A 27810-nucleotide genomic window follows, 5' to 3' on the forward strand; every position below is an offset into this window, starting at 1 on the left:
GGTACCCGGTACAGAGTCAATGGGAAATAACAGTAGGGAGGCTATATACAGGGGTACCGGTACAGAGTCAATGGGAAATAACAGTAGGGAGGCTATATACAGGGGTACCGGTACAGAGTCAATGGGAAATAACAGTAGGGAGGCTATATACAGGGGGTACCGGTACAGAGTCAATGGGAAATAACAGTAGGGAGGCTATATACAGGGGGTACCGGTACAGAGTCAATGGGAAATAACAGTAGGGAGGCTATATATAGGGGGTACCGGAACAGAGTCAATGGGAAATAACAGTAGGGAGGCTATATACAGGGGGTACCGGTACAGAGTCAATGGGAAATAACAGTAGGGAGGCTATATACAGGGGGTACCGGTACAGAGTCAATGTGAAATAACAGTAGGGAGGCTATATACAGGGGGTACCGGTACAGAGTCAATGGGAAATAACAGTAGGGGAGGCTATATACAGGGGGTACCGGTACAGAGTCAATGTGAAATAACAGTAGGGAGGCTATATACAGGGGGTACCGGTACAGAGTCAATGGGAAATAACAGTAGGGAGGCTATATACAGGGGGTACCGGTACAGAGTCAATGGGAAATAACAGTAGGGAGGCTATATACAGGGGGTACCGGTACAGAGTCAATGGGAAATAACAGTAGGGAGGCTATATACAGGGGGTACCGGTACAGAGTCAATGGGAAATAACAGTAGGGAGGCTATATACAGGGGGGTACCGGTACAGAGTCAATGGGAAATAACAGTAGGGAGGCTATATACAGGGGGTACCGGTACAGAGTCAATGGGAAATAACAGTAGGGAGGCTATATACAGGGGGTACCGGTACAGAGTCAATGTGAAATAACAGTAGGGAGGCTATATACAGGGGGTACCGGTACAGAGTCAATGGGAAATAACAGTAGGGAGGCTATATACAGGGGGTACCGGTACAGAGTCAATGTGAAATAACAGTAGGGAGGCTATATACAGGGGGTACCGGTACAGAGTCAATGGGAAATAACAGTAGGGAGGCTATATACAGGGGGTACCGGTACAGAGTCAATGGGAAATAACAGTAGGGAGGCTATATACAGGGGGTACCGGTACAGAGTCAATGGGAAATAACAGTAGGGAGGCTATATACAGGGGGTACCGGTACAGAGTCAATGGGAAATAACAGTAGGGAGGCTATATACAGGGGGGTACCGGTACAGAGTCAATGGGAAATAACAGTAGGGAGGCTATATACAGGGGGGTGCCGGTACAGAGTCAATGGGAAATAACAGTAGGGAGGCTATATACAGGGGGTACCGGAACAGAGTCAATGTCCGGGGGCACCGGTTAGTCTAGGTAATTGAGGTAATATGTACATGTGGGTAGAGTTAAAGTGACTATGCATAGATAATAAACAGAGAGTAGCAGTGTAAAAGAGGGGGTGGGGGGACAATGCAAAGAGTCTGGTTAGTTTGATTAGATGTTCAGGAGTCTTATGGCTTGGTGATACAGACTGGTTCAGGAGTCTTATGGCTTGGGGATACAGACTGGTTCAGGAGTCTTATGGCTTGGGGATACAGACTGGTTCAGGAGTCTTATGGCTTGGGGATACAGACTGGTTCAGGAGTCTTATGGCTTGGTGATACAGACTGGTTCAGGAGTCTTATGGCTTGGGGATACAGACTGGTTCAGGAGTCTTATGGCTTGGGGATAGAGACTGGTAAGCAAAGGTAGCATTAAATGTCCTGTGTTTTGTATTTTAACCATTTATTTAAATCTCTAGTTGAGTAAAATACTGGAAGTTGTTTTGTTCTGGTCACAAGATCATTCTGATATATGCGCTAAACAGCGCCACACTCAGGCAGAAAACAGAATGTTCCGTTCCCGGCCAGGCCCATCTTTTCAAAGAAAACACAATTTAATGATATCTCTATTTCAGCAAAATACGTAGTTTTGTTGTGATCACAAGAAAATCCTAATAATTCAGATAAAGAGTCCCACGGTCAGACAGACAAATCAGAATGTTCCATCATGAAGTGAGAACAATTAGTTTCCCTGGCGATATTCTACTCAGAAATACTATGAGTAAATTAATAGATGACATTCACTGCTATAAACATTTTTACATTTTTAGTCATTTAGCAGACGCTCTTATCCAGAGCGACTTACAGTTATAGTGAATGCATACACGCTATTGTAGATTTGGAAGGACACAGCCTTCATACCGCGCAAGCACTGGCGGATGTCGAGAGAGCGCAGGCAAGTATACCGTGGGCAGAGAGATGCCTGATCGACACGTCGTTTCTCGCTCTCAATTCCACTTTCTCCACACGCCGCGCTCAACATTATTCTCTGCGTTCTCGACATGCCTCCTTGCTTCTGTTCTGGGAAATAATCACTATACTTTATTAAAAATCAAAGTTCTTCCAGAGTTTTTTTTTTGTAGAATCAAGATTTACTTTATTACAATTCAACAAAGCCGGGCTGGTCTGTAGAGTAGCCTCCTTCCTCTCTCTCTGCTCCCCATCTATATAGTCCCGGTCTGTAGAGTAGCCTCCTTCCTCTCTCTCTGCTCCCCGTCTATATAGTCCCGGTCTGCAGAGAAGCCTCCCTCCTCTCTCTCTGCTCCCCATCTATATAGTCCCGGTCTGTAGAGTAGCCTCCTTCCTCTCTCTCTGCTCCCCATCTATATAGTCCCGGTCTGTAGAGTAGCCTCCTTCCTCTCTCTCTGCTCCCCGTCTATATAGTCCCGGTCTGTAGAGTAGCCTCCTTCCTCTCTCTCTGCTCCCCGTCTATATAGTCCCATTCTCATCCCTTCTAGCCCCTCCCAAAACCCCTCCCTCCTCTCTCTCTGCTCCCCGTCTATATAGTCCCATTCTCATCCCTTCTAGCCCCTCCCAAAACCCCTCCCTCCTCTCTCTCTGCTCCCCGTCTATATAGTCCCATTCTCATCCCTTCTAGCCCCTCCCAAAACCCCTCCCTCCTCTCTCTCTGCTCCCCGTCCCATTCGCATCCCTTCTAGCCCCTCCCAAAACCCCTCCCTCCTCTCTCTGCTCCCCGTCCCATTCGCATCCCTTCTAGCCCCTCCCAAAACCCCTCCCTCCTCTCTCTCTGCTCCCCGTCTATATAGTCCCATTCTCATCCCTTCTAGCCCCTCCCAAAACCCCTCCCTCCTCTCTCTGCTCCCCGTCCCATTCGCATCCCTTCTAGCCCCTCCCAAAACCCCTCCCTCCTCTCTCTCTGTTCCCCGTCTATATAGTCCCATTCTCATCCCTTCTAGCCCCTCCCAAAACCCCTCCCTCTTCAGTTTCCCGCTCTCTATCACTCCGCCCACTCCCTTTGTCTATGATGGCGGCTAAATTTGACTTTCATTCAGTTCAGAATCAATAGTATTACAATCAATCACTTATCTTGCAAAAACACTCATGTTTAGTTTAAACTCCGTTCAACCCCGGCTCTCCCGGGCTTGACCTGAAGACTGATGGTTGGACATGACAGGTCCACACTTAATATTTCAAACATACACAAACCCCACCCATCAGTCAAGAAGATAGCCAAGGAGAGACAAAAGGTTTAGCCTGAACTCTGTTCAACCCTGGTTCGCTCCAGGGATCTGCCCAAGGAGAGCCACAGGCTCCAACCCTGGTTCGCTCCAGGGATCTGCCTAAGGAGAGCCACAGGGTTCAACCCTGGCTCGCTCCAGGGATCTGCCTAAGGAGAGCCACCCTGGTTCGCTCCAGGGATCTGCCCAAGGAGAGCCACAGGGTTCAACCCTGGCTCGCTCCAGGGATCTGCCCAAGGAGAGCCACCCTGGTTCGCTCCAGGGATCTGCCTAAGGAGAGCCACAGGGTTCAACCCTGGCTCGCTCCAGGGATCTGCCTAAGGAGAGCCACCCTGGTTCGCTCCAGGGATCTGCCCAAGGAGAGCCACAGGCTCCAACCCTGGCTCGCTCCAGGGATCTGCCCAAGGAGAGCCACAGGGTTCAACCCTGGTTCGCTCCAGGGATATGCCCAAGGAGAGCCACAGGGTCATAGTCTGGTTCGCTCCAGGGATCTGCCCAAGGAGAGCCACAGGGTCACAGTCTGGTTCGCTCCAGGGATATGCCCAAGGAGAGCCACAGGGTCATAGTCTGGTTCGCTCCAGGGATCTGCCCAAGGAGAGCCACAGGGTCATAGTCTGGTTCGCTCCAGGGATCTGCCCAAGGAGAGCCACAGGGTCATAGTCTGGTTCGCTCCAGGGATATGCCCAAGGAGAGCCACAGGGTCCAACCCTGGTTCGCTCCAGGGATCTGCCCAAGGAGAGCCACAGGGTCATAGTCTGGTTCGCTCCAGGGATCTGCCCAAGGAGAGCCACAGGGTCATAGTCTGGTTCGCTCCAGGGATCTGCCCAAGGAGAGCCACAGGGTCATAGTCTGGTTCGCTCCAGGGATCTGCCCAAGGAGAGCCACAGGGTCATAGTCTGGTTCGCTCCAGGGATCTGCCCAAGGAGAGCCACAGGGTCATAGTCTGGTTCGCTCCAGGGATCTGCCCAAGGAGAGCCACAGGGTCATAGTCTGGTTCGCTCCAGGGATCTGCCCAAGGAGAGCCACAGGGTCCAACCCTGGTTCGCTCCAGGGATCTGCCCAAGGAGAGCCACAGGGTCATAGTCTGGTTCGCTCCAGGGATCTGCCCAAGGAGAGCCACAGGGTCATAGTCTGGTTCGCTCCAGGGATATGCCCAAGGAGAGCCACAGGGTCCAACCCTGGTTCGCTCCAGGGATCTGCCCAAGGAGAGCCACAGGGTCATAGTCTGGTTCGCTCCAGGGATCTGCCCAAGGAGAGCCACAGGGTCATAGTCTGGTTCGCTCCAGGGATCTGCCCAAGGAGAGCCACAGGGTCATAGTCTGGTTCGCTCCAGGGATCTGCCCAAGGAGAGCCACAGGGTCCAACCCTGGTTCGCTCCAGGGATCTGCCCAAGGAGAGCCACAGGCTCCAACCCTGGCTCGCTCCAGGGATCTGCCCAAGGAGAGCCACAGGGTCATAGTCTGGTTCGCTCCAGGGATCTGCCCAAGGAGAGCCACAGGGTCATAGTCTGGTTCGCTCCAGGGATCTGCCCAAGGAGAGCCACAGGGTCATAGTCTGGTTCGCTCCAGGGATCTGCCCAAGGAGAGCCACAGGGTCATAGTCTGGTTCGCTCCAGGGATCTGCCCAAGGAGAGCCACAGGGTCATAGTCTGGTTCGCTCCAGGGATCTGCCCAAGGAGAGCCACAGGGTCACAGTCTGGTTGCAGTCACAGATAACATAAGACTACTGTAGAATTTGACCCAATGACAGGGCAGATGCCCATTTTAAACACACACACAAACCTAGTGAGAGGAATTCACTAAGTTCTTGCCTAGCAACAGCAATGTACCAATGTTTAATTATGACTCCTTGTTTGTCATGTGTGTAATTAACTTTGTTTATCTAATAGTTTACAGAAAAATCACCATCACTTCTTTCAATTGTGAGACTGAAACGACGCCATAAGGTTTGCGCGCTAACCCAGAGCAGTGAGACAGGTTCTCTCTCTGACCCAGAGCAGTGAGACAGGTTCTCTCTCTGACCCAGAGCAGTGAGACAGGTTCTCTCTCTGAACCAGAGCAGTGAGACAGGTTCACTTTCTGACCCAGAGCAGTGAGACAGGTTCACTCTCTGACCCAGAGCAGTGAGACAGGTTCTCTCTCTGACCCAGAGCAGTGAGACAGGTTCACTCTCTGACCCAGAGCAGTGAGACAGGTTCTCTCTCTGACCCAGAGCAGCGAGACAGGTTCACTCTCTGACCCAGAGCAGTGAGACAGGTTCTCTGACCCAAAGCAGTGAGACAGGTTCACTTTCTGACCCAGAGCAGTGAGACAGGTTCACTTTCTGACCCTGAGCAGTGAGACAGGTTCACTTTCTGACCCAGAGCAGTGAGACAGGTTCTCTCTCTGACCCAGAGCAGTGAGACAGGTTCACTTTCTGACCCAGAGCAGTGAGACAGGTTCTCTCTCTGACCCAGAGCAGTGAGACAGGTTCTCTCTCTGACCCAGAGCAGTGAGACAGGTTCACTTTCTGACCCAGAGCAGTGAGACAGGTTCTCTCTCTGACCCAGAGTAGTGAGACAGGTTCACTCTCTGACCCAGAGCAGTGAGACAGGTTCTCTCTCTGACCCAGAGCAGTGAGACAGTGTAATATATGTAAAAATTTATGCACACATGACTGTAAGTCGCTTTGGATAAAAGCATCTGCTAAATGGCATATTATTATTATTATTGTAATAGTGAGCCAGTGGAACACCAGTTTCTCTCCTCCTAACCCAGAGGAACTGGAGAAACTGGACTCACCTCCACTGAGACGCGTAAAGACGCCATTTTGTGCCAAAACTCTTCTTCCTTCCGTCGCCCCAGTTTTGTTCTTCCTCGTTGAATTTAAAATTCACTGCACAACTGAGGGACCTTACAGATACTTGTGTGTGTGGGGTCCAGAGATGAAGTAAATGATTATTGATCACAGTGTGAGTCCATGCAACTTATGTGACTTAAACTCATTTTTCCTCCTGACCTTCAGGCCATAACAAAAAAGGGGTTGAATACTTATTGACTCAAGGCATTTCAGCTTTTCTTTTTTTAATCAACTTGTAAAAAAAAAACATGTTGACAAACATCATTCCACTTTGACATTATGGGGTATTTTGGGTAGGCCAGTGACCAAATACATATATTTTTAGGCTGTAACACAACAAAAATGTGGAGAAAGTCAAGGGGTGTGAATACTTTGTGAAGGAACTGTGATGTCTATGTCACGCAGCGCGAGTCTTAAAGAAGCATTCAACACAGGATGGTGTGAGAGAGTTTAACGGGGTGTGTGAGGGGGATCCCACTCCTGGATGGTGTGAGAGAGTTTAACGGGGGTGTGTGAGGGGGATCCCACTCCTGGATGGTGTGAGAGAGTGTAACGGGGTTGGTGAGGGGGATCCCACTCCTGGATGGTGTGAGAGAGTGTAACGGGGTTGGTGAGGGGGGATCCCACTCCTGGATGGTGTGAGAGAGTGTAACGGGGTTGGTGAGGGGGATCCCACTCCTGGATGGTGTGAGAGAGTGTAACGGGGTTGGTGAGGGGGATCCCACTCCTGGATGGTGTGAGAGAGTGTACGGGGTTGGTGAGGCGGGGGTTGGTGAGGGGGAGCCCACTCCTGGATGGTGTGAGAGAGTGTAACGGGGGTTGGTGAGGGGGAGCCCACTCCTGGATGGTGTGAGAGAGTGTAACGGGGTTGGTGAGGGGGAGCCCACTCCTGGATGGTGTGAGAGAGTGTAACGGGGTTGGTGAGGGGGATCCCACTCCTGGATGGTGTGAGAGAGTGTAACGGGGTGTGTGTGGGGACGGGGTTGGTGAGGGGGATCCCACTCCTGGATGGTGTGAGAGAGTGTAACGGGGTTGGTGAGGGGGATCCCACTCCTGGATGGTGTGAGAGAGTGTAACGGGGTTGGTGAGGGGGAGCCCACTCCTGGATGGTGTGAGAGAGTGTAACGGGGTTGGTGAGGGGGATCCCACTCCTGGATGGTGTGAGAGAGTGTAACGGGGTGTGTGTGGGGGCGGGGTTGGTGAGGGATCCCACTCCTGGATGGTGTGAGAGAGTGTAACGGGGTTGGTGAGGGGGGATCCCACTCCTGGATGGTGTGAGAGAGTGTAACGGGGTTGGTGAGGGGGATCCCACTCCTGGATGGTGTGAGAGAGTGTAACAGGGTTGGTGAGGGGGATCCCACTCCTGGATGGTGTGAGAGAGTGTAACGGGGTGTGTGTGGGGGCGGGGTTGGTGAGGGGGTCCCACTCCTGGATGGTGTGAGAGAGTGTAACGGGGTTGGTGAGGGGGTCCCACTCCTGGATGGTGTGAGAGAGTGTAACGGGGTTGGTGAGGGGGTCCCACTCCTGTAGCATACGAATGATGAAAAGTACAGAGATCCCTGTTAAAATAGTACATTTTATACAAATTGACAAAACCTCTTTAGAGGACAAACCAACCAGTCAGTTTGTGTTAAATTCATCATCCTCAGGGTGTCTTGTGCTTCCGAACGCTGTAAGGATCCTTCTATAGCCTCATGTAGCGTTACAACCCCCAACAGCTGATATAACAGCCACGTTGTTAATAAATAAAATACCCAGAGTTCAGACTGCGAGTCCATCTGAGCGCGTTCCACGACCCCTGACCCCTGGCCAGTCTCTTGTTGCCATGGTATCAGCCAGTCAACTCTCTGTGTGTGTGTGTGTCTCAGTCGATGCGGTTTCCACAGATGGTGAAGCGGTCGATCTCCAATAAGTCTTTCTTGGGGGCGGGGTTTCTATGTTTAAGCCCCTCACCTTCCTCTCCCGTTGCTGCGGAGATGTCCTTGTCGCCGTCCTCGTCGTCGGGTGTGGTCAGGAAGTGATCGTCTGATTGGCTGGTGGGCAGAGTGGAGGTGGAACTCTCTGGCAGGTGGTTGGTTGGCTGAATAGTGATTGACGCTGAAGACACGGCCCCCTCTTCTACGATTGGCACACCTTGGGGGTGGGGTTAGCAACCGTTAGCATGGAGACTATATTTTTCCTAACTTTATTTAAACAGTTCTGAACCACATGGACATAATGATATTTAGGGGGGGGTTAGGGTTAGGGACAGAGAGGAGGAGGGGTTAGGGAGGAGGAGGGGTTAGGGAGGAGGAGGGGTTAGGGAGGAGGAGGGGTTAGGGACAGAGAGGAGGAGGGGTTAGGGGAGGAGGAGGGGTAGGGGGGAGGAGGGGTTAGGGAGGAGGAGGGGTTAGGGAGGAGGAGGGGTTAGGGAGGAGGAGGGGTTAGGGACAGAGAGGAGGAGGGGTTAGGGAGGAGGAGGGGGTTAGGGACACAGAGGAGGAGGGGTCAGGGAGGAGGAGGGGTTAGGGGAGGAGGAGGGGTTAGGGAGGAGGAGGGGTTAGGGAGGAGGAGGGGGTAGGGAGGAGGAGGGGTTAGGGAGGAGGAGGGGTTAGATACAGAGAGGAGGAGGGGTCAGGGACAGAGAGGAGGAGGGGTCAGGGAGGAGGAGGGGTTAGGGACAGAGAGGAGGAGGGGTTAGAGACAGAGAGGAGGAGGGGTTATAGACAGAGAGGAGGAGGGGTTAGAGACAGAGAGGAGGAGGGGTTAGAGAGGAGGAGGGGTCAGGGACAGAGAGGAGGAGGGGTTATAGACAGAGAGGAGGAGGGGTTAGGGAGGAGGAGGGGTTAGGGAGGAGGAGGGGGTTAGGGAGGAGGAGGGGTTAGGGACAGAGAGGAGGAGGGGTTAGGGAGGAGGAGGGGTTAGGGAGGAGGAGGGGTTAGGGACAGAGAGAGAGCGGTAGGAGGAGGGGTTAGGGACAGAGAGGAGGAGGGGTTAGGGAGGAGGAGGGGTTAGGGACACAGAGGAGGAGGGGTCAGGGAGGAGGAGGGGTTAGGGAGGAGGAGGGGTTAGGGAGGAGGAGGGGTTAGGGAGGAGGAGGGGTTAGGGACAGAGAGGAGGAGGGGTTAGGGAGGAGGAGGGGTTAGGGACACAGAGGAGGAGGGGTCAGGGAGGAGGAGGGGTTAGGGAGGAGGAGGGGTTAGGGAGGAGGAGGGGTTAGGGAGGAGGAGGGGTTAGGGAGGAGGAGGGGTTAGATACAGAGAGGAGGAGGGGTCAGGGACAGAGAGGAGGAGGGGTCAGGGAGGAGGAGGGGTTAGGGACAGAGAGGAGGAGGGGTTATAGACAGAGAGGAGGAGGGGTTAGAGACAGAGAGGAGGAGGGGTTAGAGAGGAGGAGGGGTTAGAGAGGAGGAGGGGTCAGGGACAGAGAGGAGGAGGGGTTATAGACAGAGAGGAGGAGGGGTTAGAGACAGAGAGGAGGAGGGGTTAGAGAGGAGGAGGGGTTAGGGACAGAGAGGAGGAGGGGGTTAGGGAAAGAGAGGAGGAGGGGTTAGAGAGGAGGAGGGGTTAGAGACAGAGAGGAGGAGGGGTTAGAGACAGAGAGGAGGAGGGGTTAGAGACAGAGAGGAGGAGGGGTTAGAGACAGAGAGGAGGAGGGGTTAGAGACAGAGAGGAGGAGGGGTTAGAGACAGAGAGGAGGAGGGGTTAGGGACAGAGAGGAGGAGGGGTTAGGGAGGAGGAGGGGTTAGGGAGGAGGAGGGGTTAGAGACAGAGAGGAGGAGGGGTTAGAGACAGAGAGGAGGAGGGGTTAGAGACAGAGAGGAGGAAGGGTTAGAGACAGAGAGGAGGAGGGGTTAGGGACAGAGAGGAGGAGGGGTTAGAGACAGAGAGGAGGAGGGGTTAGAGACAGAGAGGAGGAGGGGTTAGAGACAGAGAGGAGGAGGGGTTAGAGAGGAGGAGGGGTTAGAGACAGAGAGGAGGAGGGGTTAGAGACAGAGAGGAGGAGGGGTTAGAGAGGAGGAGGGGTTAGAGACAGAGAGGAGGAGGGGTTAGAGACAGAGAGGAGGAGGGGTTAGAGACAGAGAGGAGGAGGGGTTAGAGAGGAGGAGGGGTTAGAGACAGAGAGGAGGAGGGGTTAGAGACAGAGAGGAGGAGGGGGTTAGAGACAGAGAGGAGGAGGGGTTAGAGAGGAGGAGGGGTTAGAGACAGAGAGGAGGAGGGGTTAGAGACAGAGAGGAGGAGGGGTTAGAGACAGAGAGGAGGAGGGGTTAGAGACAGAGAGGAGGAGGGGTCAGGGACAGAGAGGAGGAGGGGTTAGAGAGGAGGAGGGGTTAGAGACAGAGAGGAGGAGGGGTTAGAGACAGAGAGGAGGAGGGGTTAGAGACAGAGAGGAGGAGGGGTTAGAGAGGAGGAGGGGTTAGAGACAGAGAGGAGGAGGGGTTAGAGAGGAGGAGGGGTTAGAGACAGAGAGGAGGAGGGGTTAGAGACAGAGAGGAGGAGGGGTTAGAGAGGAGGAGGGGTCTGGTGTGTTACCTGTCTGAAACCTGTCTTACCTACTAAAACTACATACTGTGTACTCATCATACTACATACTATTTAGAACAGACTGATTAGTAGAAATGTATGCAGTAAGCAACAAATATCAACATCCATACTGAGAAGGCATCATCCAATGAGCAATTGTGTTGTTTGTTGATAGTCAGTCCTCTTATCTGATTATCAGCTGATTATGAAAATACCGTTCTCTTCCTCAATAGTGTTCAGTGAATTCTACTAGATAAAGACCGTTCTCTTCCTCAATAGTGTTCAGTGAATTCTACTAGATAAAGACCGTTCTCTTCCTCAATAGTGTTCAGTGAATTCTACTAGATAAAGACCGTTCTCTTCCTCAATAGTGTTCAGTGAATTCTACTAGATAAAGACCGTTCTCTTCCTCAATAGTGTTCAGTGAATTCTACTAGATAAAGACCACTCTCTTCCTCAATAGTGTTCAGTGAATTCTACTAGATAAAGACCGTTCTCTTCCTCAATAGTGTTCAGTGAATTCTACTAGATAAAGACCGTTCTCTTCCTCAATAGTGTTCAGTGAATTCTACTAGATAAAGACCGTTCTCTTCCTCAATAGTGTTCAGTGAATTCTACTAGATAAAGACCGTTCTCTTCCTCAATAGTGTTCAGTGAATTCTACTTGATAAAGACCATTCTCTTCCTCAATAGTGTTCAGTGAATTCTACTAGATAAAGACCGTTCTCTTCCTCAATAGTGTTCAGTGAATTCTACTAGATAAAGACCGTTCTCTTCCTCAATAGTGTTCAGTGAATTCTACTAGATAAAGACCGTTCTCTTCCTCAATAGTGTTCAGTGAATTCTACTAGATAAAGACCGTTCTCTTCCTCAATAGTGTGTGTGTGTTTTACCTGAGGGGGCGGTCTGTGTGTGTTTTACCTGAGGGGGCGGTCTGTGTGTGTTTTACCTGAGGGGGCGGTCTGTGTGTGTTTTACCTGAGGGGGCGGTCTGTGTGTGTGTGTTTTACCTGAGGGGGCGGTCTGTGTGTGTTTTACCTGAGGGGGCGGTCTGTGTGTGTTTTACCTGAGGGGGCGGTCTGTGTGTGTGTGTTTTACCTGAGGGGGCGGTCTGTGTGTGTTTTACCTGAGGGGGCGGTCTGTGTGTGTTTTACCTGAGGGGGCGGTCTGTGTGTGTTTTACCTGAGGGGGTGGTCTGTGTGTGTTTTACCTGAGGGGGCGGTCTGTGTGTGTGTTACCTGAGGGGGCGGTCTGTGTGTGTTACCTGAGGGGGCGGTCTGTGTGTGTGTTACCTGAGGGGGCGGTCTGTCTGTGTGTATTACCTGAGGGGGCGGTCTGTGTGTGTTTTACCTGAAGGGGCGGTCTGTGTGTGTTTTACCTGAGGGGGCGGTCTGTGTGTGTGGGTTACCTGAGGGGGCGGTCTGTGTGTGTGTTACCTGAGGGGGCGGTCTGTGTGTGTTTTACCTGAGGGGGCGGTCTGTGTGTGTGTGTGTTACCTGAGGGGGCGGTCTGTGTGTATTACCTGAGGGGGCGGTCTGTGTGTATTACCTGAGGGGGCGGTCTGTGTGTGTTTTACCTGAGGGGGCGGTCTGTGTGTGTTTTACCTGAGGGGGCGGTCTGTGTGTGTGTTACCTGAGGGGGCGGTCTGTGTGTGTTTTACCTGAGGGGGCGGTCTGTGTGTGTTTTACCTGAGGGGGCGGTCTGTGTGTGTGTTTTACCTGAGGGGGCGGTCTGTGTGTGTTTTACCTGAGGGGGCGGTCTGTGTGTGTTTTACCTGAGGGGGCGGTCTGTGTGTGTGTTACCTGAGGGGGCGGTCTGTGTGTGTTTTACCTGAGGGGACGGTCTGTGTGTGTGTGTTTTACCTGAGGGGGCGGTCTGTGTGTGTTTTACCTGAGGGGGCGGTCTGTGTGTGTTTTACCTGAGGGGGTGGTCTGTGTGTGTTTTACCTGAGGGGGTGGTCTGTGTGTGTTTTACCTGAGGGGGCGGTCTGTGTGTGTTTTACCTGAGGGGGCGGTCTGTGTGTGTGTTACCTGAGGGGGCGGTCTGTCTGTGTGTATTACCTGAGGGGGCGGTCTGTGTGTGTTTTACCTGAAGGGGCGGTCTGTGTGTGTGTGGGTTACCTGAGGGGGCGGTCGTGTGTGTGTTACCTGAGGGGGGCGGTCTGTGTGTGTTTTACCTGAGGGGGCGGTCTGTGTGTGTTTTACCTGAGGGGGCGGTCTGTGTGTGTGTGGGTTACCTGAGGGGGCGGTCTGTGTGTGTGTTACCTGAGGGGGCGGTCTGTGTGTGTTTTACCTGAGGGGGGCGGTCTGTGTGTGTGTGTGTTACCTGAGGGGGCGGTCTGTGTGTATTACCTGAGGGGGCGGTCTGTGTGTGTGTGTTTTACCTGAGGGGGCGGTCTGTGTGTGTTTTACCTGAGGGGGCGGTCTGTGTGTGTGTATTACCTGAGGGGGCGGTCTGTGTGTGTTTTACCTGAGGGGGTGGTCTGTGTGTGTTACCTGAGGGGGCGGTCTGTGTGTGTGTGTTTTACCGGAGGGGGTGGTCTGTGTGTGTTTTACCTGAGGGGGGCGGTCTGTGTGTGTGTTTTACCTGAGGGGGCGGTCTGTGTGTGTTTTACCTGAGGGGGCGGTCTGTGTGTGTTTTACCTGAGGGGGCGGTCTGTGTGTGTTACCTGAGGGGGCGGTCTGTGTGTGTGTGTGTTACCTGAGGGGGCGGTCTGTGTGTGTGTGTTTTACCTGAGGGGGCGGTCTGTGTGTGTGTGTTTTACCTGAGGGGGCGGTCTGTGTGTGTTTTACCTGAGGGGGCGGTCTGTGTGTGTGTGTGTTACCTGAGGGGGCGGTCTGTGTGTGTGTGTTTTACCTGAGGGGGCGGTCTGTGTGTGTTTTACCTGAGGGGGCGGTCTGTGTGTGTTACCTGAGGGGGCGGTCTGTGTGTGTTTTACCTGAGGGGGCGGTCTGTGTGTGTGTGTTTTACCTGAGGGGGCGGTCTGTGTGTGTTTTACCTGAGGGGGCGGTCTGTGTGTGTTACCTGAGGGGCGGTCTGTGTGTGTGTGTGTTACCTGAGGGGGTGGTCTGTGTGTGTGTTACCTGAGGGGGCGGTCTGTTGTGTGTGTGTTACCTGAGGGGGCGGTCTTGTGTGTGTTACCTGAGGGGGGCGGTCTGTGTGTGTGTTACCTGAGGGGGCGGTCTGTGTGTGTTACCTGAGGGGGCGGTCTGTGTGTGTGTGTGTTACCTGAGGGGGCGGTCTGTGTGTGTTTTACCTGAGGGGGCGGTCTGTGTGTGTGTATTACCTGAGGGGGTGGTCTGTGTGTGTGTGTTACCTGAGGGGGCGGTCTGTGTCTGTGTTTTACCTGAGGGGGCGGTCTGTGTGTGTATTACCTGAGGGGGCGGTCTGTGTGTGTTTTACCTGAGGGGGCGGTCTGTGTGTGTTTTACCTGAGGGGGCGGTCTGTGTGTGTGTGTTTTACCTGAGGGGGCGGTCTGTGTGTGTGTATTACCTGAGGGGGCGGTCTGTGTGTGTGTGTTTTACCTGAGGGGGCGGTCTGTGTGTGTTACCTGAGGGGGCGGTCTGTGTGTGTGTGGGTCTGTACGCTCTAGAGTTGGAGCGGCTGGAGGCAGCAGAGGGGGGAGACTGGAACAGCTTCTCCTCCATATTGGCTTCTTTAACGAACACACACGACGTCCCCAGCAACACGATACTGTTCAGTACCTTCAGAGAGATCATCCTACACACACACACACACACACACACACACAGACACACACACACACACACACACACACACACACACACACACACACAGACACACACACACACACACACACACACACACACACACACACACACACACACACACACACACACACACACACACACACACACACACACACACACACACACACACACACACACACACACACACACAGACACACACACACAGACACACACACAGACACACACACACACAGACACAGACACAGACACAGTTAAAGATACCCTTTCGGGTGGTAAGGTAAGGTGATGCTGCACCTTAGAACCCATCATACCAGAGTGGTAAGGTGATGCTGCACCTTAGAACCCATCATACCAGAGTGGTAAGGTGATGCTGCACCTTAGAACCCATCATACCAGAGTGGTAAGGTGATGCTGCACCTTAGAACCCATCATACCAGAGTGGTAAGGTGATGCTGCACCTTAGAACCCATCATACCAGAGTGGTAAGGTGATGCTGCACCTTAAAACCCATCATACCAGAGTGGTAAGGTGATGCTGCACCTTAGAACCCATCATACCAGAGTGGTAAGGTGATGCTGCACCTTAGAACCCATCATACCAGAGTGGTAAGGTGATGCTGCACCTTAGAACCCATCATACCAGAGTGGTAAGGTGATGCTGCACCTTAGAACCCATCATACCAGAGTGGTAAGGTGATGCTGCACCTTAGAACCCATCATACCAGAGTGGTAAGGTGATGCTGCACCTTAGAACCCATCATACCAGAGTGGTAAGGTGATGCTGCACCTTAGAACCCATCATACCAGAGTGGTAAGGTGATGCTGCACCTTAGAACCCATCATACCAGAGTGGTAAGGTGATGCTGCACCTTAGAACCTATCATACCAGAGTGGTAAGGTGATGCTGCACCTTAGAACCCATCATACCAGAGTGGTAAGGTGATGCTGCACCTTAGAACCTATCATACCAGAGTGGTAAGGTGATGCTGCACCTTAGAACCCATCATACCAGAGTGGTAAGGTGATGCTGCACCTTAGAACCCATCATACCAGAGTGGTAAGGTGATGCTGCACCTTAGAACCTATCATACCAGAGTGGTAAGGTGATGCTGCACCTTAGAACCCATCATACCAGAGTGGTAAGGTGATGCTGCACCTTAGAACCCATCATACCAGAGTGGTAAGGTGATGCTGCACCTTAGAACCCATCATACCAGAGTGGTAAGGTGATGCTGCACCTTAGAACCCATCATACCAGAGTGGTAAGGTGATGCTGCACCTTAGAACCCATCATACCAGAGTTGTAAGGTGATGCTGCACCTTAGAACCTATCATACCAGAGTGGTAAGGTGATGCTGCACCTTAGAACCTATCATACCAGAGTGGTAAGGTGATGCTGCACCTTAGAACCCATCATACCAGAGTGGTAAGGTGATGCTGCACCTTAGAACCCATCATACCAGAGTGGTAAGGTGATGCTGCACCTTAGAACCCATCATACCAGAGTGGTAAGGTGATGCTGCACCTTAGAACCCATCATACCAGAGTGGTAAGGTGATGCTGCACCTTAGAACCCATCATACCAGAGTGGTAAGGTGATGCTGCACCTTAGAACCCATCATACCATAGTTGTAAGGTGATGCTGCACCTTAGAACCCATCATACCAGAGTGGTAAGGTGATGCTGCACCTTAGAACCTATCATACCAGAGTGGTAAGGTGATGCTGCACCTTAGAACCCATCATACCAGAGTGGTAAGGTGATGCTGCACCTTAGAACCCATCATACCAGAGTGGTAAGGTGATGCTGCACCTTAGAACCCATCATACCAGAGTGGTAAGGTGATGCTGCACCTTAGAACCCATCATACCAGAGTGGTAAGGTGATGCTGCACCTTAGAACCCATCATACCAGAGTGGTAAGGTGATGCTGCACCTTAGAACCTATCATACCAGAGTTGTAAGGTGATGCTGCACCTTAGAACCCATCATACCAGAGTGGTAAGGTGATGCTGCACCTTAGAACCTATCATACCAGAGTGGTCGTATGCATGACCTTATCAGAATGCATCTCTCCCTTTACTCCATGTGCGAGTGCTGGCCCATCCGATATGGGACATAAGCCTTCGTTTAGACCCCTGGGATCACTAGGGGGCCTTTTAAAATGTTGTCTTACCCCAGGTAGAAGAGAAGGTGTCTTACCCCAGGTAGAAGAGAAGGTGTCTTACCCCAGGTAGAAGGGAAGGTGTCTTACCCCAGGTAGAAGAGAAGGTGTCTTACCCCAGGTAGAAGGGAAAGTGTCTTACCCCAGGTAGAAGAGAAGGTGTTTTACCCCAGGTAGAAGAGAAGGTGTTTTACCCCAGGTAGAAGAGAAGGTGTTTTACCCCAGGTAGTAGAGAAGGTGTCTTACCCCAGGTAGAAGAGAAGGTGTCTTACCCCAGGTAGAAGAGAAGGTGTCTTACCCCAGGTAGAAGAGAAGGTGTATTACCCCAGGTAGAAGAGAAGGTGTCTTACCCCAGGTAGTAGAGAAGGTGTCTTACCCCTTGTAGAAGAGAAGGTGTCTTACCCCAGGTAGTAGAGAAGGTGTCTTACCCCAGGTAGTAGAGAAGGCGTCTTACCCCAGGTAGTAGAGAAGGCGTCTTACCCCTTGTAGAAGAGAAGGTGTCTTACCCCAGGTAGTAGAGAAGGTGTCTTACCCCAGGTAGTAGAGAAGGTGTCTTACCCCGGGTAGAAGGGAAGGTGTCTTACCCCAGGTAGTAGAGAAGGTGTCTTACCCCAGGTAGTAGAGAAGGTGTCTTACCCCGGGTAGAAGGGAAGGTGTCTTACCCCAGGTAGAAGAGAAGGTGTCTTACCCCAGGTAGAAGAGGTGTCTTACCCCAGGTAGTAGAGAAGGTGTATTACCCCAGGTAGTAGAGAAGGTGTCTTACCCCAGGTAGTAGAGAAGGTGTCTTACCCCAGGTAGTAGAGAAGGTGTCTTACCCCAGGTAGTAGAGAAGGTGTCTTACCCCAGGTAGAAGGGAAGGTGTCTTACCCCAGGTAGTAGAGAAGGTGTATTACCCCAGGTAGAAGAGAAGGTGTCTTACCCCAGGTAGAAGGGAAGGTGTATTACCCCAGGTAGAAGGGAAGGTGTATTACCCCAGGTAGTAGAGAAGGTGTCTTACCCCAGGTAGAAGGGAAGGTGTATTACCCCAGGTAGAAGGGAAGGTGTATTACCCCAGGTAGAAGGGAAGGTGTATTACCCCAGGTAGTAGAGAAGGTGTCTTACCCCAGGTAGAAGGGAAGGTGTATTACCCCAGGTAGAAGGGAAGGTGTATTACCCCAGGTAGTAGAGAAGGTGTCTTACCCCAGGTAGTAGAGAAGGTGTCTTACCCCAGGTAGTAGAGAAGGTGTCTTACCCCGGGTAGAAGAGAAGGTGTCTTACCCCAGGTAGAAGAGAAGGCATCTTACCCCAGGTAGAAGAGAAGGTGTCTTACCCCAGGTAGAAGAGAAGGTGTCTTACCCCAGGTAGAAGGGAAGGTGTATTACCCCAGGTAGTAGAGAAGGTGTCTTACCCCAGGTAGAAGAGAAGGTGTCTTACCCCAGGTAGAAGAGAAGGCATCTTACCCCAGGTAGTAGAGAAGGTGTATTACCCCAGGTAGAAGAGAAGGTGTCTTACCCCAGGTAGTAGAGAAGGTGTCTTACCCCAGGTAGTAGAGAAGGTGTCTTACCCCAGGTAGAAGAGAAGGTGTCTTACCCCGGGTAGTAGAGAAGGTGTCTTACCCCAGGTAGTAGAGAAGGTGTCTTACCCCAGGTAGTAGAGAAGGTGTCTTACCCCAGGTAGAAGAGAAGGTGTCTTACCCCAGGTAGTAGAGAAGGTGTCTTACCCCGGGTAGAAGGGAAGGTGTCTTACCCCGGGTAGTAGAGAAGGTGTCTTACCCCAGGTAGTAGAGAAGGTGTCTTACCCCAGGTAGAAGAGGAGGTGTCTTACCCCAGGTAGTAGAGAAGGTGTCTTACCCCAGGTAGTAGAGAAGGTGTCTTACCCCAGGTAGAAGAGGAGGTGTCTTACCCCAGGTAGTAGAGAAGGTGTCTTACCCCAGGTAGAAGAGGAGGTGTCTTACCCCAGGTAGTAGAGAAGGTGTCTTACCCCAGGTAGTAGAGAAGGTGTCTTACCCCAGGTAGAAGAGGAGGTGTCTTACCCCAGGTAGTAGAGAAGGTGTCTTACCCCAGGTAGTAGAGAAGGTGTATTACCCCAGGTAGTAGAGAAGGTGTCTTACCCCGGGTAGAAGGGAAGGTGTCTTACCCCAGGTAGTAGAGAAGGTGTCTTACCCCAGGTAGTAGAGAAGGTGTCTTACCCCAGGTAGTAGAGAAGGTGTCTTACCCCAGGTAGTAGAGAAGGTGTCTTACCCCAGGTAGTAGAGAAGGTGTCTTACCCCGGGTAGAAGGGAAGGTGTCTTACCCCAGGTAGTAGAGAAGGTGTCTTACCCCAGGTAGTAGAGAAGGTGTCTTACCCCGGGTAGAAGAGAAGGTGTCTTACCCCGGGTAGTAGAGAAGGTGTCTTACCCCAGGTAGAAGGGAAGGTGTCTTACCCCAGGTAGTAGAGAAGGTGTCTTACCCCAGGTAGTAGAGAAGGTGTCTTACCCCAGGTAGTAGAGAAGGTGTCTTACCCCAGGTAGTAGAGAAGGTGTCTTACCCCGGGTAGAAGGGAAGGTGTCTTACCCCGGGTAGTAGAGAAGGTGTCTTACCCCAGGTAGTAGAGAAGGTGTCTTACCCCAGGTAGTAGAGAAGGTGTCTTACCCCAGGTAGAAGAGAAGGTGTCTTACCCCAGGTAGTAGAGAAGGTGTCTTACCCCGGGTAGTAGAGAAGGTGTCTTACCCCGGGTAGTAGAGAAGGTGTCTTACCCCAGGTAGAAGGGAAGGTGTCTTACCCCAGGTAGTAGAGAAGGTGTCTTACCCCAGGTGGTAGAGAAGGTGTCTTACCCCTTGTAGAAGAGAAGGTGTCTTACCCCAGGTAGAAGAGAAGGTGTCTTACCCCTTGTAGAAGAGAAGGTGTCTTACCCCAGGTAGAAGAGAAGGTGTCTTACCCCGGGTAGAAGAGAAGGTGTCTTACCCCAGGTAGTAGAGAAGGTGTCTTACCCCGGGTAGTAGAGAAGGTGTCTTACCCCAGGTAGAAGGGAAGGTGTCTTACCCCAGGTAGTAGAGAAGGTGTCTTACCCCAGGTAGAAGGGAAGGTGTCTTACCCCGGGTAGTAGAGAAGGTGTCTTACCCCAGGTAGTAGAGAAGGTGTCTTACCCCAGGTAGTAGAGAAGGTGTCTTACCCCGGGTAGTAGAGAAGGTGTCTTACCCCAGGTAGTAGAGAAGGTGTCTTACCCCAGGTAGAAGAGAAGGTGTCTTACCCCAGGTAGTAGAGAAGGTGTCTTACCCCAGGTAGTAGAGAAGGTGTCTTACCCCAGGTAGTAGAGAAGGTGTCTTACCCCAGGTAGTAGAGAAGGTGTCTTACCCCAGGTAGTAGAGAAGGTGTCTTACCCCAGGTAGTAGAGAAGGTGTCTTACCCCTTGTAGAAGAGAAGGTGTCTTACCCCAGGTAGTAGAGAAGGTGTCTTACCCCAGGTAGAAGAGAAGGTGTCTTACCCCGGGTAGTAGAGAAGGTGTCTTACCCCAGGTAGAAGAGAAGGTGTCTTACCCCAGGTAGAAGGGAAGGTGTCTTACCCCAGGTAGTAGAGAAGGTGTCTTACCCCAGGTAGTAGAGAAGGTGTCTTACCCCAGGTAGAAGGGAAGGTGTCTTACCCCAGGTAGAAGAGGAGAACACACATGAAGGAGAGAGATCCCTGGATCTTCACTGAGCTGGTCACCACCCTGATCAACTGAAACAGACCCACACCAATATCAGCCAAATCAATAATAAACCTGTTCCCCCCTCCCATCTAAAATACACCAATATCAGCCAAATCAATAATAAACCTGTTCCCCCCTCCCATCTAAAATACACCAATATCAGCCAAATCAATAATAAACCTGTTCCCCCCTCCCATCTAAAATACACCAATATCAGCCAAATCAATAATAAACCTGTTCCCCCCTCCCATCTAAAATACACCAATATCAGCCAAATCAATAATAAACCTGTTCCCCCCTCCCATCTAAAATACACCAATATCAGCCAAATCAATAATAAACCTGTTCCCCCCCATCTAAAATACACCAATATCAGCCAAATCAATAATAAACCTGTTCCCCCCATCTAAAATACACCAATATCAGCCAAATCAATAATAAACCTGTTCCCCCCCATCTAAAATACACCAATATCAGCCAAATCAATAATAAACCTGTTCCCCCCATCTAAAATACACCAATATCAGCCAAATCAATAATAAACCTGTTCCCCCCCCATCTAAAATACACCAATATCAGCCAAATCAATAATAAACCTGTTCCCCCCCCATCTAAAATACACCAATATCAGCCAAATCAATAATAAACCTGTTCCCCCCATCTAAAATACACCAATATCAGCCAAATCAATAATAAACCTGTTCCCCCCTCCCATCTAAAATACACCAATATCAGCCAAATCAATAATAAACCTGTTCCCCCCCCATCTAAAATACACCAATATCAGCCAAATCAATAATAAACCTGTTCCCCCCATCTAAAATACACCAATATCAGCCAAATCAATAATAAACCTGTTCCTCCCATCTAAAATACACCAATATCAGCCAAATCAATAATAAACCTGTTCCACCTCCCATCTAAAATACACCAATATCAGCCAAATCAATAATAAACCTGTTCCCACAAATCAAATAACCTTCCCCCATCTAAAATACACCAATATCAGCCAAATCAATAATAAACCTGTTCCCCCCCATCTAAAATACATGTGTATGTGAGTATTGACCTGTCCCCCTCCCACAGTGAGTATTGACCTGTCCCCCTCCCACAGTGAGTATTGACCTGTCCCCCTCCCACAGTGAGTATTGACCTGTCCCCCTCCCACAGTGAGTGATTGACCTGTCCCCCTCCCACAGTGAGTATTGACCTGTCCCCCTCCCACAGTGAGTATTGACCTGTCCCCCTCCCACAGTGAGTATTGACCTGTCCCCCTCCCACAGTGAGTATTGACCTGTCCCCCTCCCACAGTGAGTATTGACCTGTCCCCCTCCCACAGTGAGTATTGGTTATTTAAATACTTGTTTCTTTCCATTTGAGAATTTTCAAATCCACAGCCCAAAACAAGTACTTTTATTTGAGTATTTGAATGGTTATTTGAACAATCCAAATAGTCTAGCAATAGTATTTTTAAGTTTTTTCAAACACTTATTTCAAATACATGGGAGTGTATTTGAGTCAGAGGCCGAGTCTGAAATCTGTCTTACCTACTAAAACTACATACTGTGTACTCATCATACTACATACTATTTAGAAAGTACTGTTTAGTAGAAATGTATGCAGTAAGCAACAAATATCAACATCCTGCTTCCTCAATAGTGTTCAGTGAATTCTACTAGATAAAGACCGTTCTCTTCCTCAATAGTGTTCAGTGAATTCTACTAGATAAAGACCGTTCTCTTCCTCAATAGTGTTCAGTGAATTCTACTAGATAAAGACCGCTCTCTTCCTCAATAGTGTTCAGTGAATTCTACTAGATAAAGACCATTCTCTTCCTCAATAGTGTTCAGTGAATTCTACTAGATAAAGACCATTCTCTTCCTCAATAGTGTTAAGTGAATTCTACTAGATAAAGATCGTTTCTCTTCCTCAATAGTGTTCAGTGAATTCTACTAGATAAAGACCGTTCTCTTCCTCAATAGTGTTCAGTGAATTCTACTAGATAAAGACCGTTCTCTTCCTCAATAGTGTTCAGTGAATTCTACTAGATAAAGACCATTCTCTTCCTCAATAGTGTTCAGTGAATTCTACTAGATAAAGACCATTCTCTTCCTCAATAGTGTTCAGTGAAATCTACTAGATAAAGACACGTTCTCTTCCTCAATAGTGTTCAGTGAATTCTACTAGATAAAGACCATTCTCTTCCTCAATAGTGTTCAGTGAATTCTACTAGATAAAGACCATTCTCTTCCTCAATAGTGTTCAGTGTAAATTCTACTAGATAAAGACCATTCTCTTCCTCAATAGTGTTCAGTGAATTCTACTAGATAAAGACCATTCTCTTCCTCAATAGTGTTCAGTGAATTCTACTAGATAAAGACCATTCTCTTCCTCAATAGTGTTCAGTGAAATCTACTAGATAAAGACCGTTCTCTTCCTCAATAGTGTTCAGTGAATTCTACTAGATAAAGACCATTCTCTTCCTCAATAGTGTTCAGTGAATTCTACTAGATAAAGACCGTTCTCTTCCTCAATAGTGTTCAGTGAATTCTACTAGATAAAGACCATTCTCTTCCTCAATAGTGTTCAGTGAATTCCTACTAGATAAAGACCGTTTCTCTTCCTCAATAGTGTTCAGTGAATTCTACTAGATAAAGACCGTTCTCTTCCTCAATAGTGTTCAGTGAATTCTACTAGATAAAGACCGTTCTCTTCCTCAATAGTGTTCAGTGAATTCTACTAGATAAAGACCGTTCTCTTCCTCAATAGTGTTCAGTGAATTCTATTAGATGAGAAGCTGAAATGAGGATGACATCCTGGCATTTAAAGTATACTCGATTTTCGAAATTCGTTCTATTTTCGCATACTCAAACGGCCTACTATTTACGATACCAGTATGGGTTAGGGTTAGTATGGGCATTGGGACACAGCCAGTGTATTTCAGATTAAATACATTCCAATATTCAACTACTTGTTTTTTGAAATAAAAAGGTAAATCTGAATACTTATTTTGAAATGAATTGAAAAGTAATTTAAATACCTGAAATAGTACTTGAACCCAGGTCTGCACACACACACACACACACACACACACACACACACACACACACACACACAGACAAAGGACAGACACACACAGACAGACACACACACACAGACAGACACACACACAGACACACACACACACACAGACACACACACACACACACACACACACACAGAGACAGACACACACAGAGACACACACACAGAGACAGACACACACACAGACACACACACACACACACACACACACACACACACACAGACACACACACACACACACACAGACACACACACACACACACACACACACCCAGTCAGTCTCTTACCAGCAGTGCTAAAGGCAGTGGTATGAAGCCCATTCTCCTGGAGACTGCGTCGCTGTAGTCTGTATAGGCCTGGTAAGCAACACCATTATAATAATGACCCCGTCAATAACAACTAATCAACACAATCAACACAATCTATTCATCATCAAGATACATTTTTAAAGCTCACGTTTTTCTGTCTGCTGCTGACGAGGTCGAAGGCCAGGCTGGCGCGGTACTCTCCGTACACCTGATGACATAGTTAGATGTTTCATACAGATTAACTCTAATATATATTGGCACCCCTTGATGACATAGATGTTTTATACAGATTAACTCTAATACACTGCTCAAAAAAATTAAGGGAACACTTAAACAACACAATGTAACTCCAAGTCAATCACACTTCTGTGAAATCAAACTGTCCACTTAGGAAGCAACACTGATTGACAATACATTTCCATGCTGTTGCGCAAATGGAATAGACAACAGGTGAAATTATAGGCAATTAGCAAGACACCCCAATAAAGAAGTGGTTCTGCAGGTGGCGACCACAGACCACTTCTCAGTTCCTATGCTTCCTGGCTGATGTTTTGGTCACTTTTTGAATGCTGGCGTTGCTTTCACTCTAGTGGTAGCATTAGTCGGAGTCTACAACCCCACATAAGTGGCTCAGGTAGTGCAGCTCATCCAGGATGGCACATCAATGCGAGCTGTGGCAAGAAGGTTTGCTGTGTCTGTCAGCGTAGTGTCCAGAGCATGGAGGCGCTACCAGGAGACAGGCCAGTACATCAGGAGACGTGGAGGAGGCTGTAGGAGGGCAACAACCCAGCAGCAGGACTGCTACCTCCGCCCCTTGTGCAAGGAGGAGCAGGAGGAGCACTGCCAGAGCCCTGCAAAATGACCTCCAGCAGGCCACAAATGTGCATGTGTCTGCTCAAACGGTCAGAAACAGACTCCATGAGGGGGTGGTATGAGGGCCCGACGTCCACAGGTGGGGGGTTGTGCTTACAGCCCAACACCGTGCAGGACGTTTGGCATTTGCCAGAGAACACCAAGATTGGCAAATTCGCCACTGGCGCCCTGTGCTCTTCACAGATGAAAGCAGGTTCACACTGAGCACGTGACAGACGTGACAGAGTCTGGAGACGCCGTGGAGAACGTTCTGCTGCCTGCAACATCCTCCAGCATGACCGGTTTGGCGCTGGGTCAGTCATGGTGTGGGGTGGCATTTCTTTGGGGGCCGCACAGCCCTCCATGTGCTTTCGCACAGAGGTAGCCTGACTGCCATTAGGTACCGAGATGAGATCCTCAGACCCCTTGTGAGACCATATGCTGGTGCGGTTGGCCCTGAGTTCCTCCTAATGCAAGACAATGCTAGACCTCATGTGGCTGGAGTGTGTCAGCAGTTCCTGCAAGAGGAAGGCATTGATGCTATGGACTGGCCTGCCCGTTCCCCCAGACCTGAATCCAATTGAGCACATCTAGGGGACATCATGTCTCGCTCCATCCACCAACGCACGTTGCACCACAGACTGTCCAGGAGTTGGCGGATGCTTTAGTCCAGGTCTGGGAGGAGATCCCTCAGAGACCATCCGCCACCTCATCAGGAGCATGCCCAGGCGTTGTAGGGAGGTCATACAGGCACGTGGAGGCCACACACTACTGAGCATCATTTTGACTTGTTTTAAGGACATTACATCAAAGTTGGATCAGCCTGTAGTGTGGTTTTCCACTTTAATTTTGAGGGTGACTCCAAATCCAGACCTCCATGGGTTGATACATTTGATTTCCATTGATAATTTTTGTGTGATTTTGTTGTCAGCACATTCAACTATGTAAAGAAAAAAGTATTTAATAAGATTATTTCATTCATTCAGATCTAGGATGTGTTATTTTAGTGTTCCCTTAATTTTTTTGAGCAGTGTATATTGGCACCCTTGATGACATACTGTGCATTCGGAAAGTATTCAGACCCCTTGACTTTTTCAACATTTTGTTACGTTACAGCCTTATTCTAAAATGGATTGTTTTTTCCCCCCCTCATCAATCTACACACAATTCCCCATGACGACAAACTGAAATAACAAATTTTACATAAGTATTCAGACGCTTTACTCAGTACTTTGTTGAAGCACCTTTGGCAGCGATTACAGCCTTGAGTCTTCTTGGGTATGACACTACAAGTTTGTCACACCTGTATTTGGGGAGTTTCTCACATTCTTCTCTGCAGATCCTCTCAAGCTCTGTCAGGTTGGATGGGGAGTGTCGCTGCACAGCTATTTTCAGTTCTCTCCAGAGATGTTCGATCGGGTTCAAGTCCGGGCTCTGGCTGGGCCACTCAATGACATTCAGAGACTTGTCCCGAAGCCACTCCTGCGTTGTCTTGGCTGTGTGCTTAGGGTCGTTGTCCTGTTGGAAGGTGAACCTTCACCCCAGTCTGAGGTCCTGAGCGCTCTGGAGCAGGTTTTCATCAAGGATCTCTCTGTACTTTGCTCCGTTCATCTTTCCCTCGATCCTGAATAGTCTCCCAGTCCCTGCCGCTGAAAAACATCCCCACAGCATGATGCTGCCACCACCGTGCTTCACCGTAGGGATGGTGCCAGGTTTCCTCCAGACGTGAGGCTTGGCCTTCAGGCCAAAGAGTTCCATCTTGGTTTCATCAGACCTGAGAGTCTTTAGGTGCCTTTTGGCAAACTCCAAGCGGGCTGTCATGTGCCTTTTACTGAGGAGTGGCTTCCGTCTGGCTACTCTACCATAAAGGCCTGATTGGTGGAGTGCTGCAGAGATGGTTGTCCTTCTGGAAGGTTCTCCCATCGCCACAGAGGAACTCTGGAGCTCTGCCAAAGTGACCATCGGGTTCTTGGTCACCTCCCTGACCAAGGCCCTTCTCCCCCGATTGCTCAGTTTGGCCGGGCGGCCAGCTCTAGGAAGAGTCTTGGTGGTTCCAAACTTCTTCCATTTAAGAATGATGGAGGCCACTGTGTTCTTGGGGACCTTCAATGCTGCAGAAATGTTTTGGTACCCTTCCCCAGATCTGTTCCTCGACACAATCCTGTCTCGGAGCTCTACGGACAATTCCTTCGACCTCATGGCTTGGTTTTTGCTCTGACATGCACTGTCAACTGTGGGACCTTATATAGACAGGTGTGTGCCTTTCCAAATCATGTCCAATCAATTACATTTACCACAGGTGGACTCCAATCAAGTTGTAGAAACATCTCAAGGATGATCAATGGAAACAGGATGCACCGGAGCTCAATTTCGAGTCTCATAGCAAAGGGTCTGAATACTTATGTAAATAAGGTATCTGTTTTTATTTTTAATAAATTTGCAAACATATATAAAAACCTGTTTTCAATTTGTCATTATTGGGTATTGTGTGTAGATTGATGAGGACATATTTTTATTAAATCAACTTTAGAATAAGGCTGTAACGTAACAAAATGTGGAAAAAGTGAAGGGGTCTGAATACTTTCCGAATGCACAGTAGTTAGATGTGGTATATAGATTAATTCTAATATATTGGCACCCTTGACGACGTCGATGGAGCACAACGTTCTGTTTTAAAAAATTGGTTGAATGTCTATTTATACCCTGTAAACACCAGCAAATCAAAACTGGTTGAATGTATATTTATACCCTGTAAACACCAGCAAATCAAAACTGGTTGAATGTCTATTTATACCCTGTAGTTGTAAGCATCTGCAATTTACCTCAGGTGTGATAAATTACACAGGAAATTAGAATCACCCGCCTTCAACCAAACTATTTGGAATCATTTAGTCCTGGCCATTTGTTTTTTACTTTGAAGCGAAAAATCTAAATTTCAGTTAGGAAACCAAACTTTTTTTCAATTCCAACTTATTTTAGAAGGAATAGTGAATCATGCAAAAGGTGCCAATATATTTGACCTCATCTGTAGAGTGACACTCAACAACATTGTATCTGGACAGTAAAGCTGCATTTCTTTCAGCTGGGCTCTTTACTCCACCATTTTGGATGTATCTGGACAGTAAAGCTGCATTTC

The 27810-nt window shown here is 49.6% G+C and overlaps 1 protein-coding gene and 1 pseudogene across 10 annotated transcripts; both read right to left on the bottom strand.

The window, feature by feature from the left end:
- Positions 1–6694: 6694 nt before the first annotated feature.
- Positions 6695–8231, bottom strand: LOC123485467 (leucine-rich repeat extensin-like protein 5). 10 transcript variants are annotated; one of them, XM_045216412.1, is made up of 3 exons: positions 7755–8231; positions 7607–7705; positions 6695–7118 (listed from the first exon to the last, which is right to left on the bottom strand). In XM_045216412.1, the coding sequence occupies exons 1-3, from the start codon at positions 7922–7924 to the stop codon at positions 6842–6844; spliced, it is 546 nt and encodes a 181-aa protein (XP_045072347.1). In that variant the 5' UTR covers positions 7925–8231; the 3' UTR covers positions 6695–6841. The 10 variants fall into 10 exon arrangements, with proteins under 10 accessions (XP_045072347.1, XP_045072342.1, XP_045072341.1 ...); XM_045216407.1 differs by having other exon boundaries at positions 6695–7493; positions 7755–8229; XM_045216406.1 differs by having other exon boundaries at positions 6695–7542; positions 7755–8228.
- A 12-nt stretch (positions 8232–8243) lies between these two features.
- The window catches only part of LOC121564243, a 41611-nt pseudogene continuing 22044 nt past the window's right edge, over positions 8244–27810 (bottom strand).

This window comes from Coregonus clupeaformis, unplaced genomic scaffold (genome assembly GCF_020615455.1).
Source record: "Coregonus clupeaformis isolate EN_2021a unplaced genomic scaffold, ASM2061545v1 scaf0703, whole genome shotgun sequence".
Lineage (NCBI taxonomy): Eukaryota > Metazoa > Chordata > Actinopteri > Salmoniformes > Salmonidae > Coregonus > Coregonus clupeaformis.

Excerpts from the sequence above, each read along its gene's own strand:
- LOC123485467 (XM_045216403.1), bottom strand. The coding sequence starts at position 7,924 with ATGCTACAGGAGTGGGACCCCCTCACCAACCCCGTTACACTCTCTCAC. Across the intron at positions 7,543-7,606 it reads CACTCTCTCACACCATCCAG|GAGTGGGATCCCCCTCACCA; the intron begins GAGTGGGATCCC and ends CACACCATCCAG.